General features: G+C 39.2%; 1 protein-coding gene across 7 annotated transcripts in view; it reads right to left on the bottom strand.

The window, feature by feature from the left end:
• Nucleotides 1-19,065, bottom strand: part of RAPGEF4 (Rap guanine nucleotide exchange factor 4) — a 315,877-nt gene that overhangs the window by 94,007 nt on the left and 202,805 nt on the right. For 6 of the 7 annotated variants that reach the window (XM_043487630.1, XM_043487637.1, XM_043487633.1 and 3 more), the window contains one exon: nucleotides 258-311. The exons of the other annotated variant lie outside the window; for it this stretch is intronic. In XM_043487630.1, coding sequence (XP_043343565.1) covers nucleotides 258-311 — 54 coding nt within the window. The remainder of the gene's footprint in view (nucleotides 1-257; nucleotides 312-19,065) is intronic. 7 annotated transcript variants of the gene reach the window in all.

Raw genomic sequence — 19,065 nt, 5'->3', positions numbered from 1 at the left:
AACAAACCAGATAAATCTTTAAATCACTTTTCAATCTGATTCTGTGCTTGAAAAATACAATTCATTCATACATATGCATTGCTCACTTGTGTGATATGTCACTGTTTTATTCTGAGAACCGAGACACACTGATATGTATTGTTTCTAGAAAGTGTATTTGCAGTTTCCTGATGTGCTGCTCTGACATATGGACCACTTCTCATAGTTACTTAAGAAACTAGCTCTGATGGCTCATCAACCCACCTACATCCCATTACCTTGGTAATGGTGTTAGCAGGACGAAGAGGAACGTGAGGTTCAATGAGAGGTGTCTGAAAAATAAAATGTTAAAGCAAAAGAAAATTAAACAAAAGTTCACTAAAGAAAATTATGGGTTAGGGATAATAAGAAACATCTATTTTTGTAAAACTCAAAATAGAATTAAAAAAACAAGAGATAAAATCTGCCTAAAGAACTTGAATGCACAGGCATTCAAAGGGCAAGGTTAGACCACTCTATTTGCCAAAATTTAAATATAAATTATTAAAAATGAAAAAACCAAACAGGAATGATTAGATGTTTGTAGGCTTAATGAGAAGGGAATCAATATCTACTCAAAGCATAACAAACATCAGGGCAGAAGAAAAAGCAAAACAAGATAAACATGAAAAGAGATTAAAATGATCTATCTCAGAGGATAGGGAGAAAGGATTGTTTAAGAATGGAAATGAGTGATTTCATCCTCTCTCATGTAGTTAAGATTCTTTTCCTGCAATCTGTATTTTTAGAAGGTTTTAATTTTTAAATGATGCTTCTTGATGGTTTAACACACTCACATTCCTTGAACCCACTGGAGCAGCTAGGCTACCATCTCTTCCATTTGCAAAATGGTATACAAAGTTTTTAGGATTCTGTGACTATCAGAACAGCTCTAGGATTTAGAGAAAGCATTTATAATTATCCGCATTCTTCAGATGAAGGTGCTGAATTGAAATTCCAGGGAAATGACTTGCTATACAGCTACACAGCTGATTCCCCTAGTCCTACTTCATCTTCTTTGCTCTGTTTTTCTGAAATATCTGGTAATGGCATTTCCAAACAGAGGAGAAAGACACATTCCGTCAAAGACTGGTAGAACTATCAATACAATGCTGTTTATGCTACTTCCAAAAGGTAAGAGAACACAGCAGATTTATGTACGAGATTGTTGTGGGCAGAATAATAGCCCTCAAAGATGTTCATGTCCTTATCCTCAGAACCTATGAATATATTAGATTACATGGCAAAGGGGACTCTGTGGATGTGATTAAGTTAAGGATCAAAATAAGGTAGCTCAGACGGTAAAGCGTCTGCCTGCAACACGGGACACCTGGGTTCAATTCCTGGGTTGGGAAGATCCCCTGGAGAAGGAAATGGCAACCCACTCCAGTACTCTTGCCTGGAAAATTTCATGGACGGAGGAGCCTGACAGGTAGTCCATGGGATTGTAAAGAGCCGGACATGACTGAGCAACTTCACAGTTCTTTACAGTTCACATCCTGATGTTTCTAGGTAGGTCCAATGTAACCGTAAGGTCCTTAAAAGATGGACAAGGGAGGCAGAAGAGTTAGAACCCGAGAGATAACAGTGGGAGCAGACTCAGTCTGATTTTGCTGGCTCTGATGGTAGAGGTGGTCAAGGGCCAAGGAACGAGGGCAGCCTCTGGAACATGGAAAAGGCAAAACAACATATGATCATGAGCCTCCTCTAGAGGCTTCAGAAGGAATGGGCCTGATTTTAGCCCAGAGACTAATTTCAGACTTCTAAACTATAGCACCATAAGGTTATTCATTTCTGTTTTTTTAAGTTTGTGGCAATTTGTTACAGCAACCAAAGAAAAATAACAGATTATTATACTTTACACTAATGACCCTTACTTTTTGCAAATAGAAGCCATTACATTGAAAATAAATTAGTAGGTTTTTCCTTTGTCCCAATTAAAAAACATAATCAATGGGGAAAATAAAAATCAATGTTAATTTTAAATATGTATGTAAACGTATTTATGTCATGCATGTATAAACATACACCTTTTTTTATCAACAGTAAATTTCAGATGAGTTGCTGCTTTTAATACTAGAATTAAGAAAAAAAGGGGAAAGAATCCTATGTTTTAAGAAAATCATAGATGAAAAAGATTTGTTTAGAATGAAAATGCACTGAATTTAAACATTTTAAATTTAAACATCACCTTGCTGGCATCTAGTAGACATTTTTCCCCTCTTGAAATCACTAGAGCACAAATGTCAAACAATATTATAGTATTTTAGCAGCATTCTGTTTGCAACCAGCATAGACCAAGGAATGTCAATCTGGTCCAATTCAACAGCAGCTTTGAACAGAGCTCGATTTTGTTCTGACATAGCCCACGGTCTTTTATGGAAGACCTTTCGTAGGAAAGGGACCATGAGCTCAGAGTCCCGTGTTTGTACCATCTCCTCAAAAAAGACAGGAGAGAATTCTGTGATGCCAAATCACCTGGAAATATGTTCAAAAGTGGGAGGCCAGCATGTATGAGGGCCCTGGAAATGTGTGCAATCAAAACTCTTGACTATTTCTGAGCCGTGAGTTTCCAGTATTCATGTATCTTGTCACTTTACGTTACATAGGTTGGCTTATATGACTACGTTATATGTGCCTGGTTATAAACCCAAACTGTAGAAGCCTCTGGTTCTTCTTGAAAATAATAGCAGAAACCCATTTCTTCTTCCTGTCCTGAAAGAGAAGTGCAGGTATATGTGGTCTAGAGTAGACAGGTATAGGCTAAGCTTCTTTTCTATGGGGAAAAAAAAAAATCTATTTTCCTTTGCAGTGGTCTTTGAGAGGCTGGCCGAGCCAGAGGTCAGGAAGATGCCCATGCTCGAGAGTTAATGAGGAGTATTTATTCTTTGGTAGGCACTGTGAAACATTATTTGAAGACTGCATCTTTTTGTTTCTATAGAAATGACTACATTTAAACAAAATGCTAGCAAGTAGTCCCTAGGTAGTCTATTTGGTTGGACAGTTTCCTTTTTGCTTTCCTGGAACTCTGAAAAGAAACTACTACCAAAGCTGGGGAAACATCGGGCTTCAACCAATATTGTTCCTTTGATTTACAACTTCTAACGGGGCAAAACATACACAAGATTCTCTTTTAGCAAGCTAATCCTAGTGCCAGTTCCAGGACCAAGAGGCTGTTTAATCTGTTGAAAGGCAGCATTCTCAGAACCTTCCCTGGTTCAGAGATTTCAGGTTTGGAGGCAACATAATGAATAGATGCTTTGAGAGGGGAATAGTCTCTTTATTTGAATGAAACCTCCAAGGAACAAATGCAGCATGAAAGCAGATTTTATTTGGGTGGTAGGGGGAGATAAAAACTCATTTTTGAAAGGGACTCTGTATTCAGTTAGGTAAGCCTCTAGGTCCTAAGAACTATGTTGGTGCCTAGCAGCTGTGTGCTGTGAGGTAGGGGGCATTTGTGACAGGTAGGCTGGGTCCCTGGGGCACAAAGTCACTGCCAATGCCTGTTCAGGGGTCCTTTCCTCAGTGACTGTGACTTTATTGCTTTTGTATGTGCTTACTTGTTTCCTTGTTGGTTTTCCTTCACTTTCAAGTAAAGTTTTTATTTTTGAGAATTTCACTTTTGTGTGCATGCTAAGTCTCTTCAGTCATTTCCGACTTTGTGACCCCTGGCAGGCTACTTTGGACTGTAGCCTGCCAGGTTCCTCTGTCCATGGGATTCTCCAGGGATGAATACTGGAGTGGGCTGCCATGCCTTCCTCCAGGGGATATTCCCGACCTAGGGATGGAATCCATGTCTCTTACATCTACCTGAATTGGCAGGTGGATTATATACCACTGGGAAACCCTCACTTTAGCTTAGGTTTAGCAAAATGAGGACAGGAATTTCAGTTTATAAATGATGAAGGTCAACAGGAGAGGGAAAGAAGCAGGAATGTGGAGATTAGTGAGAATCCAAACAAGAAAAGCAGCCCCCGAGGCAAGATCAAGGATTTCCTGTGTCAGCCTTTTACACAGGTTATCTTCTTCTTACACCCATATTTTACTGACAGAACGAAGGCCAGCAGCATAATGGGCCTGAGCACACACAGCCAACACCTAGAAGAGCTGGGAGATGAATCCATGTCAGTTTTATCCCAGTGTCTGTGCTGCAGGAACCCATCCCACCTGCTCTTTCCTCCTACAGACATCATGGCTCACACTGTGGGAGAGATAATATTCTGTTGAATTAAAGTTCACTGAGAAAAATGCTTCTACGCCCTTCTCGGTTGTCAGGAACCAGACTCAATCTTATGTATTTCCAGAAATAAGTGTTCACAATGTCCTACTGAGATGACATGTTAGTATCATGTACCATGCTTGGTCTGAACTGACTTCTTAAAAAGCAATTTTGTGAAAATGAAACATTTGGCATCTAGGAACTGCCCTTCTAGGGCTGAGACAAATATATAAGGAACACAGGTAGCAGTCAAAGTCCAAGCAGGTAAACGGAGAGCAGTCTATTCCCATGGAGGGAATTTAACCCTAGGAACTAGCTTCACAAGTGGTGGAAGAGCTAAGAAGCTAAAGAGACAATGAGGAAGTCACTTGGATGCTAGTCAAGTAGGTAGCCCTCAGGAGTGGGGACAGAAGGAGGAGGAAGCATTACTAGAGCCAGAGTCAGATGTCTGGTGGGAGCTGGATCTCCAAGGGTCATCTGTTCCTAGAGGACCAGGCACATGAGTGCAAGACTGTCCCGCATTCAATCTCCCTCCAACCATAAACCAGAGAAATAAGGAAAAGAATTTCATTTTATAAATGATTAAACAGGAGAAAGAAGGAGCTTGTTGAGATGATAAAAGCTAGAAAACCAACCCTAAAGGCAAAACCAAGGACCTGCGGAGGTCAGCCTCCTTGTGATGCACAATGGAGCACGGAGAAGGCAAAGCATTGCTTGGAGGACAAACAGCCCAGGATCCCCCCAGAGGGTGTTTGCTGTGACCACAGAGTGGGTGTAGGGCTGCCCCCTGTTCCATTCCAGCTCCCTCACCCTCTCTTATTCCATATCTTCCCAGCAACACTTCCTGCTGGGCTCAGGCAAGGGAGGTGGACAGTGGGTAGCACAGAGTGGACCTTCATTGATGCTTCCTGAGCTGGTTCCCAGGACTGCCCGATAGTTTGATTTAAAGTCAGAAAATGTATATCACAAATGAACCCGAGAAGAAACGGACCCCATCTCCCATTAAATGTCATACGTTTTAATACATCAATCATGTTCTGAGGACAAAAATTCTTCCTCCCTACCTGAGTATGAAAGAATCTGAATTGGGCTGTGAAAACATGATCCTCAAAAGCTAGGCAGAGAGGACAGATAAAGGCAGAGGTATTCAGCTTTCTCTCTGCTTTTCTTGGCTTTCTCCCCTGAAGACTTCCCTCAGGAGTGACCGTAATTGGTTTTTGTTTGTTTCTGGAGAGGAGATGCATTCTACTGCTTTTTATTATGTTTATATTACTACTGAAAAGGAGAGGCAGTAAGGGAAAATATTCCTTTTGGCACCAGAGCCAATTCAGAAATACTAATCAGGTGATGAAAATACGAATTTAGCCTCTATTACAAGATGCACAATAACTCCCCAGTAGATCATAATGAGGTATAAGGCACTGTAATAGGCCTCATGAAAAACCATATTCAGGCCCTTTTCAAACGGTGTAATTCTTTTTACTCCAGTATTTGCTCATAGAAGCCTTTTGCAAGGCACAGCATTTTAAGCCAAGAGATAAGAATAACAAGGTAGATTGGGACACAAAGCTCATGGCAGAACTCTGGCAACCCAGCGTAATAAAAAGTCATATAAGCCCACATCCAATTCCTGTATTTAATGAAGGCATATTGTGTGCAGAGCAATGTGCTCGGCTAAAGGACAGACTCTGATAAAGCACCTGGTCTAAATGTGCCCTACATCTTTGGGGGAAAGTAGAACTTCTTATGAGAAAAATAATTATTGAGAATCTGAGTCAATGAATAAATGGATTTTAAATTCATCTTTTCTCAGTTCAGGTGAGAAAATCTTTAGGAAGTAGGAAGAAACACATTTAACTTTTTAGTGAAAATGATATGCTTTTTAGGAGTTACATTCCTTTATTTTGGCATTGTGGAAAAATACAACTGAAGTATTGGAAATCTATGTCTCTAAATCGCAGCAAGATACTCTATGACCCACCTCCTAGATTAATGGAAATAAAAACAAAAATAAACAAGTGGGACCTAATAAAATTTAAAAGCTTTTGCACAGCAAAGGAAATTATAAACAAGATGAAAAGACAACCCTCAGAATGGGAGAAAATAATTGCAAATGAAGCACCTGACAAAGGGTCAATCTCCAAAATATATAAGATGCTCATATAGCTCAATATCAGAAAAACAATCTAATAAGAAAATAGGCAGAAGACCTAAACAGACTTTTCTCCAAAGAAAACATACAGATGGCCAATAAACATATGAAAAGATGCTCAACACGTTCACTATTCAATTCAGTTCAGTCGCTCAGTTGTGTCTGACTCTTTGCGACCCCATGAATCACAGCACGCCAGGTCTGCCTGTCCATCACCAACTCCCAGAGTTTACCCAAACTCATGTCCATCGAGTCGGAGATGCCATCCAGCCATCTCATCCTCTGTCATCCCCTTCTCCTCCTGCCCCCAATCCCTCCCAGCATCAGGGTCTTTTCCAATGAGTCAACTCTTCGCATCAGGTGGCCAAAGTATTGGAGTTTCAGCTTCAGCATCAGTCCTTCCAAAGAATACCCAGGACTGATCTCCTCTAGGATGGACTGGTTGGATCTCCTTGCAGTTCAAGGGACTCTCAAGAGTCTTCTCCAACACCACAGTTCAAAAGCATCAATTTTTTGGCACTCAGCTTTCTTCACAGCCCAACTCTAACATCCATACATGACCACTGGAAAAACCACAGCCTTGACCAGATGGACCTTTGTTGGCAAAGTAATGTCTCTGCTTTTTAATATGCTATCTAGGTTGGTCATAACTTTCCTTTCAAGGAGTAAGCATCTTTTAATTTCATGAATGCAATCACCATCTGCACCATTAGAGAAATACAAATCAAAACTACAATGAGGTATCACCTCACACCAGTCAGACCAACCATCATCAAAAAATCTACACACAATAATAAAAGCTGGAGGGGACATAGAGAAAAAGGAACCCTTCTGCTCTGTTGATGGGAATGTAAATGGTAATAGCCATTATGGAAAACAGTATGAAGATTCCTTACAAAACTAGGAATAAATACATGAGCCAGCAATCCCATTACTGGGCATATACCCTGAGAAAATCACAACTCTAAAAGGGACATGTACCATAATATTCATTGCAGTAATATTTACAGTAGCCAAGACATGGAAGCAACCTAGATATCCATTGACAGATGAATGGATAGAAAAGCTGTGGCACATTTATACAATGGACTATTACTCAGCCATAAAAAGGAGCAAATTTGAGTCAGTTGTAGTGAGGCAGATGAACCTACAGCCTCTCGTATAGAGTAAAGTAAGTCAGAAAGAGAAAAACAAATATCACAGATTAATGCATACATATGGAATCTAGAAAAGTACTCATGAGCCTAGTAGAGAACAGACTTGTGGACAGAGTAGGGGAAGGGGAGGATGGGACAAACTGAGAAAGTTGCATCGACATATACACACTATCATGTGTAAAATCAGGCTTCCCTAGTAGCTCAGACGGTAAAGAATCTGCCTGCAATGCAGGAGATCTGAGTTTGATCCCTGAGTCGGGAAGATCCCCTGCAGAAGGCAAGAGCTACCCACTCCAGTATTCTTGCCTGGAGAATCCCATGGACAGAGGAGCATAGCAGGCTACAGTCTATGGGGTCACAGAGAGTTGGGACAACTGGGCGATGAACACTTTCATGTGTGTAAAATAGTTGGTGGGAAGTTGCTAAATAACCCAGCAGCCCAGCCTGGTGCTCTCTGATGACCTAGAGCCTAGAGTTGTGGGATGTAGGGAGGAGAGGGAGGCTCAGGAAGGAAGGGATATATATAATTATGACTAACTATAATTGTCATATGGCAGAAACCAACACAAAATTGTAAAGCAATTTTTGACCAATTAAAAATAAATAAAAAAGAAATGTATGTCTCACAATATTATGATGAGTACCATTTTTTGGCTGACCAGACGAAACTGAAGTAAATCAGACTCATACCAATGTCATCACTCTGAAATAACAAATTCCCATTTGTTAAACAACGGAAAATTCATCTATAGACCTCTTTGGCGTCTATCGACAGGTTTTGTTGTTTTTTGATTGTTTTTGTTGTTGTTAAGTTTTTCCTAATTCAAAATTGACTTGTAGATTTCCAGTTTCAGCTTCAACCTGTAAAAACTGTCACTTCTGCTGTTACAAGAAAAAGCTGAATAAGTAAAAATAACAACTTCTCTCAGGTTCATCAGAGAACTGACCATGTCAAGAAAAATGTCACCCTGAAATCTGGCAAAATAGGAGAATCCAGTCATGGCTGACACTTGTCTGCCTGGATTGGGAGCCATATATAGGTAGGAATACTTAAACAGTGTTAAATTAATTAAACCAGGAGGCCACTAGATTGAGGTGGTTCTAATGCCTGGAGGCCTGTGTAAGCAAATCTCAGCCTGTAACTGCCTCAGGGTTCTAAGGTTGAAACTCAAGGACAACCAACCAAGTAGCTTTACACTTTACACTTTACATAGCCAAGTAGGCTTTACACTATGGCCAATCAGTAATTTCCTAATTTTGCCTTCCTTTTCTCTATAAAATTACTCCTCAAGCTCCCACTGGTGGAGTGCTCCTAACCACTTCCAGTTTGGTGCTGCCAGATTTGAATCATTTTTTGCGCAAATAAACTCTTAACATTATGCCTCAGTTTATCTGCTAATTATGGTAATTTTAATGAAACTTGCTGGAGGTTGAATGTGGACTAGCTTGAGACTGAGAAACTTCTGGGGGGTGATCTCAGGTGGGCCCCACGAGTTTGCGGGTTTTACCCCCAGGAACGCCACACGAGTCTTATGGTGACAATTCTCTTGGCCCTGGCAGGGGGAGGAGGAGAGTGAGCGTTATGATATTATCCAGATAAATATAATGTAGCCACGCCTACTCTCCAAGGACTTTGAGAGTTTTATCCTACCTGGGGGAAGGGCATTTCTTTGTCTCTAGCCTCCTCCAGCCTTCCTGTCTCACCTAAGGGAAGAAAAAGCAGCTAAGAAACAGTTGTGAAAGTCCCATTGCAGGGACACAGGCCTGCCAAATGACTGAGCTTTAACCATAAGATTATAGGACTGCCCTTCCCACAAATGCCCCTCACCATGCCAACATAAACATAGTGGATTACAGCTGAAAGAGATTCCTATTCAGACTCTATCTAAGGAGGAGATCTTAGGGAAGCCTGAACACAGCAGAGAAGACAAAAACAAGGGCATTAGAGGAACCAGAAGACTCCAGAATCTATATAGCTATAGCAAATATTAAACACAGCCCAACTCCTAGCCAGATTAACATAAAACCTCACTCTGAAGGCTTATTTATCTCAGTTTCTATTACCCAATACATCATGCCTGGCTTTCAACCAAAAATTACAAGGCATGCTAGAAGGCAAGGAAAAACAGAGTGTGAAGACACAAAGTAAGCATCAGAGCCAGACTCAGACATGACACAAATTTTGGAATTGTCAGATGGGAAATTCAAATGAACTGTGATTACTATGTTAACTATGGAGTAGTCTTCCATTTATAATACTAATAAAAAGTAGGCAATATGCAAAAATACATTGTGTGACATAAGCAGAGAAAGAAAAACTTAAAGAAAGATCTTCCTCCCTTCTCCTTCCTCCATAGACCAATCTCAGATAAGGAAGAGCAGAAAGCGGATGGAAATTGGAGAAGGCAGACCATACCCCTCTAACAGTGCTGGAACCACCAGCCCAGTCTCTTCAGAGATTCAACCCCACCAAAAGCTAAAAGTTCTAAAAAATGGACATAGCAAGTTACCATGGATATTAACAAACTTATTCTAAAGTTTATATAGACAAGCAAAACACCCAGAATAGCCAACACATTTTTGAAGAAGAAGAACAAAGTTGAACTGATGCTACTCCACTTTAAGACTTACGATAAAGCTACTGGAACCAAACAGTGTGGTATTAGCAGAAGAGAAATATTGAGTTGGCTAAAAACTTTGTTCAGGTTTTTCTGTACAATGTTATTTTTTTGGAAAAACCCAAACTTTTTTGCCAACCCTATAGATCAAAAGAACAGAAAGCCTAGAAATGCACCTACATAAATACAGTCAACTGATCTTTGACAAAGGAGCAAAGACAAAACAATGGAGCAAAGATAGTCTTTTCAATGATGGTGCCAGGACAGCCGATGTCCACATGTTAAAAAAAAATGAATCTAGACACAGATACTATATTTTTCACAAAAATTAACTCAAAATAAACATAAATTAACATAAAATACAAAGCTAAAATAAAACTCCTAGAAGGTAACATAGGAGAATACCTACATGGCCTTGGATATGGCAATGACCCTTTTTTTTGAGATTGGGTCAGCCAATCTAGAGTGTCTATCATCTATTGATTATTTTCTATATACTTGGCAGATCACCCAAGGATCCTACAATGTAGGAAAGTGAGAGTTAGAGTAAGTGGGTGCCCACAGCCTCAGTGCTGTGAAGAGGGGGACAGGAGGAAGCCCAAGACTGTCTGGTCTCAGAGCGCCTGTCTTCCCACCATGCCCTGGGATCTCTAGGTTACCAGTTTATTATGAAAGGAGATAACTCAGGAACAGCCAGGCAAAAAAGATACATAGAGCAAGGTATGAGGGAAGTGGTGAAGAGTTTCCATACCCTCTTCGGGTGCACCACTGTCCTGGAATCTCTATGTGTTCCATAACCTGGAAGTCTGGCAATGACTTTTTAGATATAATACCAAAGGCACATAAGCCATGAAAGAAATAATTGATAAACTGAACTTTCATTAAAACAAAAATCTTCTGCTCTGTGAAAGACAATGCAAGAGAATGAGAAAACAAGCCACAGACTGGGAGAAAATATTTGCAAAAAACACCTACAATAAAAGACTGTCACCCAAATTATATAAAGAACTCTCAACACTGAAAAAGAAAACAACCTATTTAAAAAAGTGGACCACAGACCTTAACACACACCTCACCAAAGAAGGTATACAGATGGCAAATGAGCAAATGAAAAGATGCTCCCCATCACATGTTACCAGGGAAATGTAAATTAAAACAAAAAGATACCACTACACACCTATTAGAATGGCCAAAATCCAAACACTGACAAACCCAAATGCTTGTACAAAAGTCTGTAGAGCAACAGGGACTCTCAGTCATTATTGATGGGAATGCAAAATGCTGTAGCCACTTTGAAGACAGTTTGGCAGTTCCTTACAAAACTAAATATGCTCTTGTCACATACGATTTAGCTATCAAACTCCCTGGTACTCACCCAAATAAGTTGAAAGCGTATGTCCACACAAAACCCTGCATGTAGTATGTACAGCAGTTTTATTCATAACTGCCAAAACTTAGAAGCAATCAAGATGCCCTTCAATAGGTGACTGTATCAATAAACTGTAGTACATCTCTATTCAACACAAAAGGAAATAGGTTATCCAGCCATGAAAAGACAAGAGGAATGCATATTTCTAAGTGAAAGAGGTCAATCTGAAAAGGCTACAAACTATATGAGTCCATCCATATGACATTTTTGAAAAGGCAAAACTAAGGAAACAATGAAAAGATGAGTAGCTGTTAGGGGTTGGGGGCACGGATGAACAGGCAGAGCGCAGAGGATTTTTAGAGCAGTGAAAATGCTCCATATGATATCACAATGATGAATGTATGTCATTATACATTCGTCCAAAGCCAGGGTGAACATTAATGTAAACTATGGACTCTGGGTGATAAAGACGTGTCAGTGTAGGTTCATCAGTTGTAACAAAAGTGTTCTCTGGTGGGAAATGCTAATAGGGGATGATATGCATGTGCAGGGGCAGAGGGTATAAGGGACATCTCTGTGCCTTCCCCTCAGTTTTGCTGTGAATCTCAAGCTGCTCTAAAAAAAAAAGTCTTAATTTAAAAATGGACATGACTAATCCTTAATAAATGAAGTAATATTTTTTAGGGCCTAAAGTGACAAAAAATTTATGGGTTAAGACTGAATGTTGTTATGGTTGCTAAGTACCAGTGGGAAAGAACATATTCAACTCAACACAGTTAAGAGTGATTACTTGGGAGACGGGATTATTTCAACCATAATTTTCACGTGTATATGTCACTGAGTTGAGCCTCCTCAATCCAACCAAATAAATATACATGTTCATATTTTTTTTTAATTGTGGGAACTGAAGTCTATAGTTTAGTCTCATGCTGAGTCTGACTATTCGGCCAGGCTTACAGAGCAGAAGAAACTTAAGTGTACTAAAGGCTGCTTGGTGAGTCCATAAAACTGGAACAAAGAGGTCACAACAAGAAAAGTGCCGCCCAGATGCTTCTGCTGAGTGGTCTGGGAGTACTATTCTCTAGCAGGTGCTAGCAAATGGTTCAAGTTCCTCCCCAGCATTTCCTAATGCGATGCTAGAAGATGGTATGTTTGTAGGATGAGCAAGCCTTATTCTACAGTAAAGATTTCTTCTGATTTCATCTGGTGGTGGGTAAAATCCTCTGTTAGATACTAATCTTTGTTCTAATATATGGGATCTTCTGAGCGTTCACTTCCTAGGAGGCATGTCTACGTATCTACTAGACATGCCTAAGTTAGATATTTGGTGGCAAAAACTAAAACGTTAATTTTTTTGGAGAGTCACCCATTCTTAACAGTTGGAGTATTCTCTTTAAGTTCTTACACAAAGTGGTTCATTTTTTCCTTATAAACTGGCCTGATTAGGCACAGATTTTCTCTTCATGGTCATACCAACATATTACTATTAAATTTTCATTTCAGTTATAGGAGCTAAGAGATGCAAAATAAGCCAACCATATTATTCCACAGAGACCACTGTCCACTGTGGTATATCTACTCTCACCAACCATAATTTTCATGGAAACATAAACTCTGTGATAGATTAGTAAACCCCCTTTCCCTCTTCTGCTTACAAATCTAAGCCTTGGCCTCATCATTCATCCCTTCTTCCATTACAAGAAATTCTGTCCACAAAGTCCAGAGTTGGACCAACAGCTCATATAACTCAACACCAAAAAAATAAAAATAAAAAAGAACCAACCCAATCGAAAAATGGGCAGAAGATCTATATAGACATTCTTCAAAGAAAATATACAGATGGCTGGTAAGCACATGAAAAGATGCTCAACATCACTAATTACTAGAGAAATGAAAATTAAAACTACACTGAGGTATCACCTCATACCAGTCAGAATGACCATCATTAAAAAGTCTACAAATAATGAATATTGGAGAGGGTATAGAGAAAAACGGAGCCCTCCTACACTGCTGGTGAGAATGTAAGTTGATGCAGTCACTATGGAAAACAGTATGGTGGTTCCTCAAAAAACTAAAAATAGAATTACCATATGATCCGGCAATCCTACTCCTGGGAATATACCTGATGAAACCATAATTTAAAAAGATACATGCACCTGTATGTCCATAGCAGCACTGTTCATAATAGCCAAAACACAGGAACAGCCTACATGCCCTTGGATAGATGCATGGATAAAGAAGGTGTTCTGTATATGTGCATACACACATACATACAATGGAATACTTCTCAGCCACAAAAAAGAACAAAATAATGCCATCCGCAGCAACATGATCAAACTAGAGATTATCATACTAAGTGAAGTAAGTCAGAAAGAGAAAGACAAGTATCATGTAACTTAGATGTGGAATTTAAAATATGGCACAAATGAACCTATCTGAACAGAAACAGAGATCAGATTGGCGGTGGCCAGGGGGTAGGGTGAGGGATGGACTGGGAATTTGGGGTTGGTAGATGCAAATTATTACATTTAGAATGGATAAACTGCGAGGTCCTACTGTATGGCACAGGGAACAATATACAGTCTCCTGAGATAAACCGTACTGGAAAAGAATACCAAAAAAGGATATATGTGTAAAACTGAGTCAGTCTGCTGCACAGCCGAGATTGGCACACCCTTGTAAATCAGCCATCCTTGAATAAAAAAGCAAAGTTCAGAATTCAGCACTGCCTCTTTTCCCATTCCAAAACAGTGAATATAAGATTCAGAGACATGGTTCAGATCTTGAAACTTTAGTGAATTGGTGCTTATTAATATACAAATCTAATAAAAACCACCACATTTCCTTTTAGAATCTCCAATTTCAATTTGGGCATGGTGGATTCTGGAAGATAACATTTATTTAATACTTAAAAATAGGATGAATATAGAAAAGCTATGGTTGAAGCTCTACTTTCCGGGAAGCCAGGGAACAGGGCTTCTGCTGGGTCCACTCCAAAGGCAGATAAATGGTTTACATAATGTGCTTCAGAAAAAGCTTTTGTACTGAACATGCTAATTGGCATATACAAGCCAATATCAATGCATATTCTGTCCCTTACTCCTCTCCCCTTCTCAAATGGTATGTACATACATTGGCTTGACCATGCTTCTATTACTTAATATCTCTTAGAGAGCTTTTCATATTAGAACATAAAAAACTACTTCATCCTTTTTTTTGTTGCTACATGCACTTTTGGGTAACTGCATGGTATGCTATTATACGGTTATGCTATAATTTGCTTCACAATCATTTATTGATAAATATGTAGTATTGTTAATCTGAGTCTACTATATGTGTGTGCATGCTAAGTCACTTCAGTCATGTCCAACTCTTTGTGACCTCATGGACTGTAGCCCGCCCAGCATCTCTGTCCATGGGATTCACCAGGCAAAAATACTGGAATAGGTTGCCATTTCCTCCTCCAGGGGATCTTCCTGACCTAAGGATGGAGCCCATGTCTCTTACATCTACCTGCATTGGCAGGTGGGTTATTTACCACTAGCGTCACCTGGGAAGCCCAGATGAGAAATTATGGGATACCCTATTTCTATCATCTCTGTGTTCTTGAAAACCCAGGATTCTCATTGTGGAAGGAAAAAAGACATATATGTAAAGCTTTGAAATAATGACCAACCAGTAGCAATGAATATCTTGAATTTTGAAATCAAGTCTTCTTAACAGAAATGGCTGATTCCAGGGACAAGAAATGTATAAGATGAGCCTGGACTATCTTGTCATGAAAGCTATCAAAAATTAGAAGCATTATGTCAAAAATGACTCAGAGCTACCTTGGGAACACAGAATCACAGATATTTTAAGGCAAAACGGGCAGAAAAATGATCTCATCATTAATTCACCTATTAAGCACTGCCTATCTGTCCAACATGGCACTAATTTTGCTGAGGAAATAAAAGACACAACGGTGTTATCTATTATTTCTCTGCCTGTGCTGTTCAATATGTTAGTCACTAGTCACATGCAGTCACTTCCATTTCAATTAATTAAAATAAAAAATATTTATTTCTCAGTCTCATTAGCAATGTTTCAAGTACTCAACAGCATACATGCCTTGTCTCAGCCAAGGTCAGCTCCTGTCTAGGACCATGAGAGTGTCCTAAGAGGTCTATAAGCTACCATCCCTACCATTCTCAATGTCATGTCCAGAATGACCCTACAGCTAATATGGGTCAGATGTCACTCTGCCTAAACCCCTGCAACGGCTTCTCCTCCCACTCGGAGTGAAAGCCAAATTCCATGCAATATACAGTCAGTTTGGCTCTCTGTCACCTCTCTGATCTCACTCCACTCCCCACTCTACTTCCTGCTTGGGTCCATTCTTTCCTGTACCCCGTGGCTCACACCCTCACCACCTCCAGGTCTCTATACCTTCTTAGGGAGGCCTGTTCTGCCCGTCCTAGAGTATAAGGTATCATTGCCCCAAATCTGGCGTTCTCTATCCCTCTTCCTCTAGTGCTTATCATACTTGACATTTTATGTATTTGTTTCTTATTTGTTTTCTCCACTGAAATGTTAGCTCTATGAAGGCAAGAACTTGGTTTTGCTCACTGTTCTACCCCCTCTCATGACATGCAGCTGCTACTCAAGTGTTTCCTGAATGAATGAAGGAATTTCTTCATGGGTTCATTTGCTCTGGTAGGCCATCAGTGTTTGAGTGAAGAGAAAACTCTATGAGAGCTGGTGAGGGGTAATTTATATGAAGGGATATTGAGAAGGAAATGACCGCTGGTTTCCGCTGCCATGAAGAAATGATTTCAAGGGCTTGCAACTGAGTATAAGCTTTTTAAGACAGAGGACCATTAAATAATGCCTCGCTTCCTGCCTTTTTTTTTTTTTTTTTTAAAAAAGGACTGGTGTTTGTGTTTGATAAAATGAGGAATATAATGAGTGCTTCTCAAATTTTAATATCTGTATGAATGACATGGGGATCTCATTAAAATGCAGATTTTTACTCCATTGGTCTAGAGCGTGACCTGAGATTCTCCATTCATGTCTAGTAATGTTGATGCTACTGGTCTGTGAACCACACTTTGAGCATCAAGGAATTAGATAACTATGAGTAGCATCCTTTGGATCTGTAATTTCATAACTCCTTCCTTACTAATGGAAGAAAGAAAAATGAAAGAAAAATGTCAGTGTTTCCTAAAAATTGAGTCTAGTTGATACAGTGATAAGGTCATCACCTAACAAGATTAATATTACCCAAATAAACCAGTATGTTTTTTGGTTAAATGAATCATTTTCCAACCACTTTTATTTTCTGAATACTCAAGTACTTCACAGGAAAATGAAATATTTATGATTTATTAAAGAAAATTAATTTGGCCTGTAAGAGTTATTTGAATGCTATACTTAATATTCACAAATAACATACTTCACAATTTCTAAATTACAAATAACTTATCTCAACCAAATTTATTATATAAATATTTAATAAAGCCTCTCAAGCATAGGTATAACACAACATAATCCTTTTATTACTTTCCTCAGGGAATAAGGTGAAAAAGTCACATTCAATATTTATGAAATTAGTATTTGAAAATGAAGGAGTGTTTAAAATGAAAATCTGAATATCAGTAGCATAAAGTATTTTCAGAATTTGCTGGGTATCTCAATCTGCATTCTTATTCTAGCTAGTGGAGGCAGAATAGGGATTTCTTAATAAAGAAAAAACTCTGGAAGAGCCATAGAGTCAGGGGAAGGGATGACTCAGCTGGGGACAAGGCTCAAACCACACTGCACGTTCCCTCAAGCCCAGCCTCATGGCCTCTGCCACGGTGCATCACTGTTGCTCACAAAGTACACAGGATGGATCCCAGAAACTGCCACTGCTCACCCCCAAACCCAACCTCTCCCCTGCTACCCTCACCAAAAGAAATGGATTCTGCACAGAGAGGCAGTTTGGGTCACATACTTGGGTTTTAATTGTAGGACTGGACTTCTAAAAACCAGACTTTGAAAAACCCTGAAGTTCACATTCCCACCCTACCCAAAAAAAGGGAGAAATGGCTATGAACTGGGGTTGTTAAAATCTAAGTGCAGGGAACAGATCTGTAAATATAAACATGCACACTTATATAACATATAATCAAGATTACAGCTATCTTATATATTCTGAAAGAAAGGCAAAGTTCCCATCTCTTAAAATTTGGAAGTATTTTAAAAAATAACTCTTTGCAAACCCGTTTGATAGAGATTAATCCTCAAAATTATATAACATAATTATACACTTATAATAACATACATATACACAGTAACCTACAATATAATGAACTATCATGTTATGTAATTCTAGTTTGAATAAAAACATGTGTAAATATCAACTTATTCCACGGACATTTGAGAATGTCCTCTGCGCTATGCTAAGCTGATTCATTAGAATTCAAAGGGGATTAATCTGGTAAATGATGCTAAGTGTGGATAAGAGTGTTAGGTTTGGGCTACAAAATGTTTAAAAATGAGATTGACCCAGTTAGAGTGACACCCTCTGATACAATCTGGGAAGTTATAAAGACTAGTTGAATCAGTCCACTACAGGTGATTTTTCTCATCCTGGTGCTTTAAAGATTCATAATCAGAACATTAAATTAAATGATTTAAAGAACCATTAGGGCACTTCCCTGGTTGTACAGTGGATAAGAATCTGCCTTCCAATGCAGGGGACATGAGTTCCCTGATCTGGGAAGATTCCACATGCCGTGGAGTAACTAAGCTTGTGTGCTACAACTACTGAGCCCATGGTCCACGACAAGAGAAGCCCCCCTTCCCCATTCCCCACAATGAGACTGTGAGCAGCAACGAAGACCCAGTGCAGCCAAAAATAAATAAGTAAAAAAGAACCACTTGGGAAGATCAGGGATCAGGTAAGGGTATTTCTGAATTTCTTGATTTGAGAGATCTATGGATCACATTCCCTACAGACATCAATTATGTTCTGAGTTGACCTTTGGGCCCCTCTGCATCTCCTAAATTCCCATTACTGCAAATTTTTCACTGCTTGTACCACAGTTATTTACATTATTTTTCCCCAAGTACAAGACAAGCTCCTTAAAATAAAAAATTGTGTTCTTGTTATCTCAGAATCCCCATAGTGCTTTGTTCACAGAGATTATGCATTACATATTTATTTATTATGTGGAGAAATCTCTGAGGTGCTTTTACTTGGCTGTGATATGAAAAGAATGGGAAGAATTTTCCCCTTTTCATTTCTGAAATTTCAGTTTTACTCTTCATGGTTAGATACAGAAAGGCTAAGTTTACTGGATGTTAGCTGATAATTTGTGGACTACTTTATTTTTCCTTCTTCCTCCCCAAGAATAACAATTCTTTTCAGTTCATATCTGTAAAACTGTATTTTAAGATCGGAAGGGAGAGACATTAATTTAAAGTTGACATCTTTGTATTTCCTTTAGGTCAAGGAAGTTCTTGAAAGCAAACTGTCCTAGACACATGAAACCATCCTTCTTTGTCAT

This window comes from Cervus canadensis, chromosome 15, assembly GCF_019320065.1.
Source record: "Cervus canadensis isolate Bull #8, Minnesota chromosome 15, ASM1932006v1, whole genome shotgun sequence".
Classification (NCBI taxonomy): domain Eukaryota; kingdom Metazoa; phylum Chordata; class Mammalia; order Artiodactyla; family Cervidae; genus Cervus; species Cervus canadensis.
Note: the sequence above shows the minus strand (reverse complement) of the source record. Positions and strands in the feature narration are given on the sequence as shown.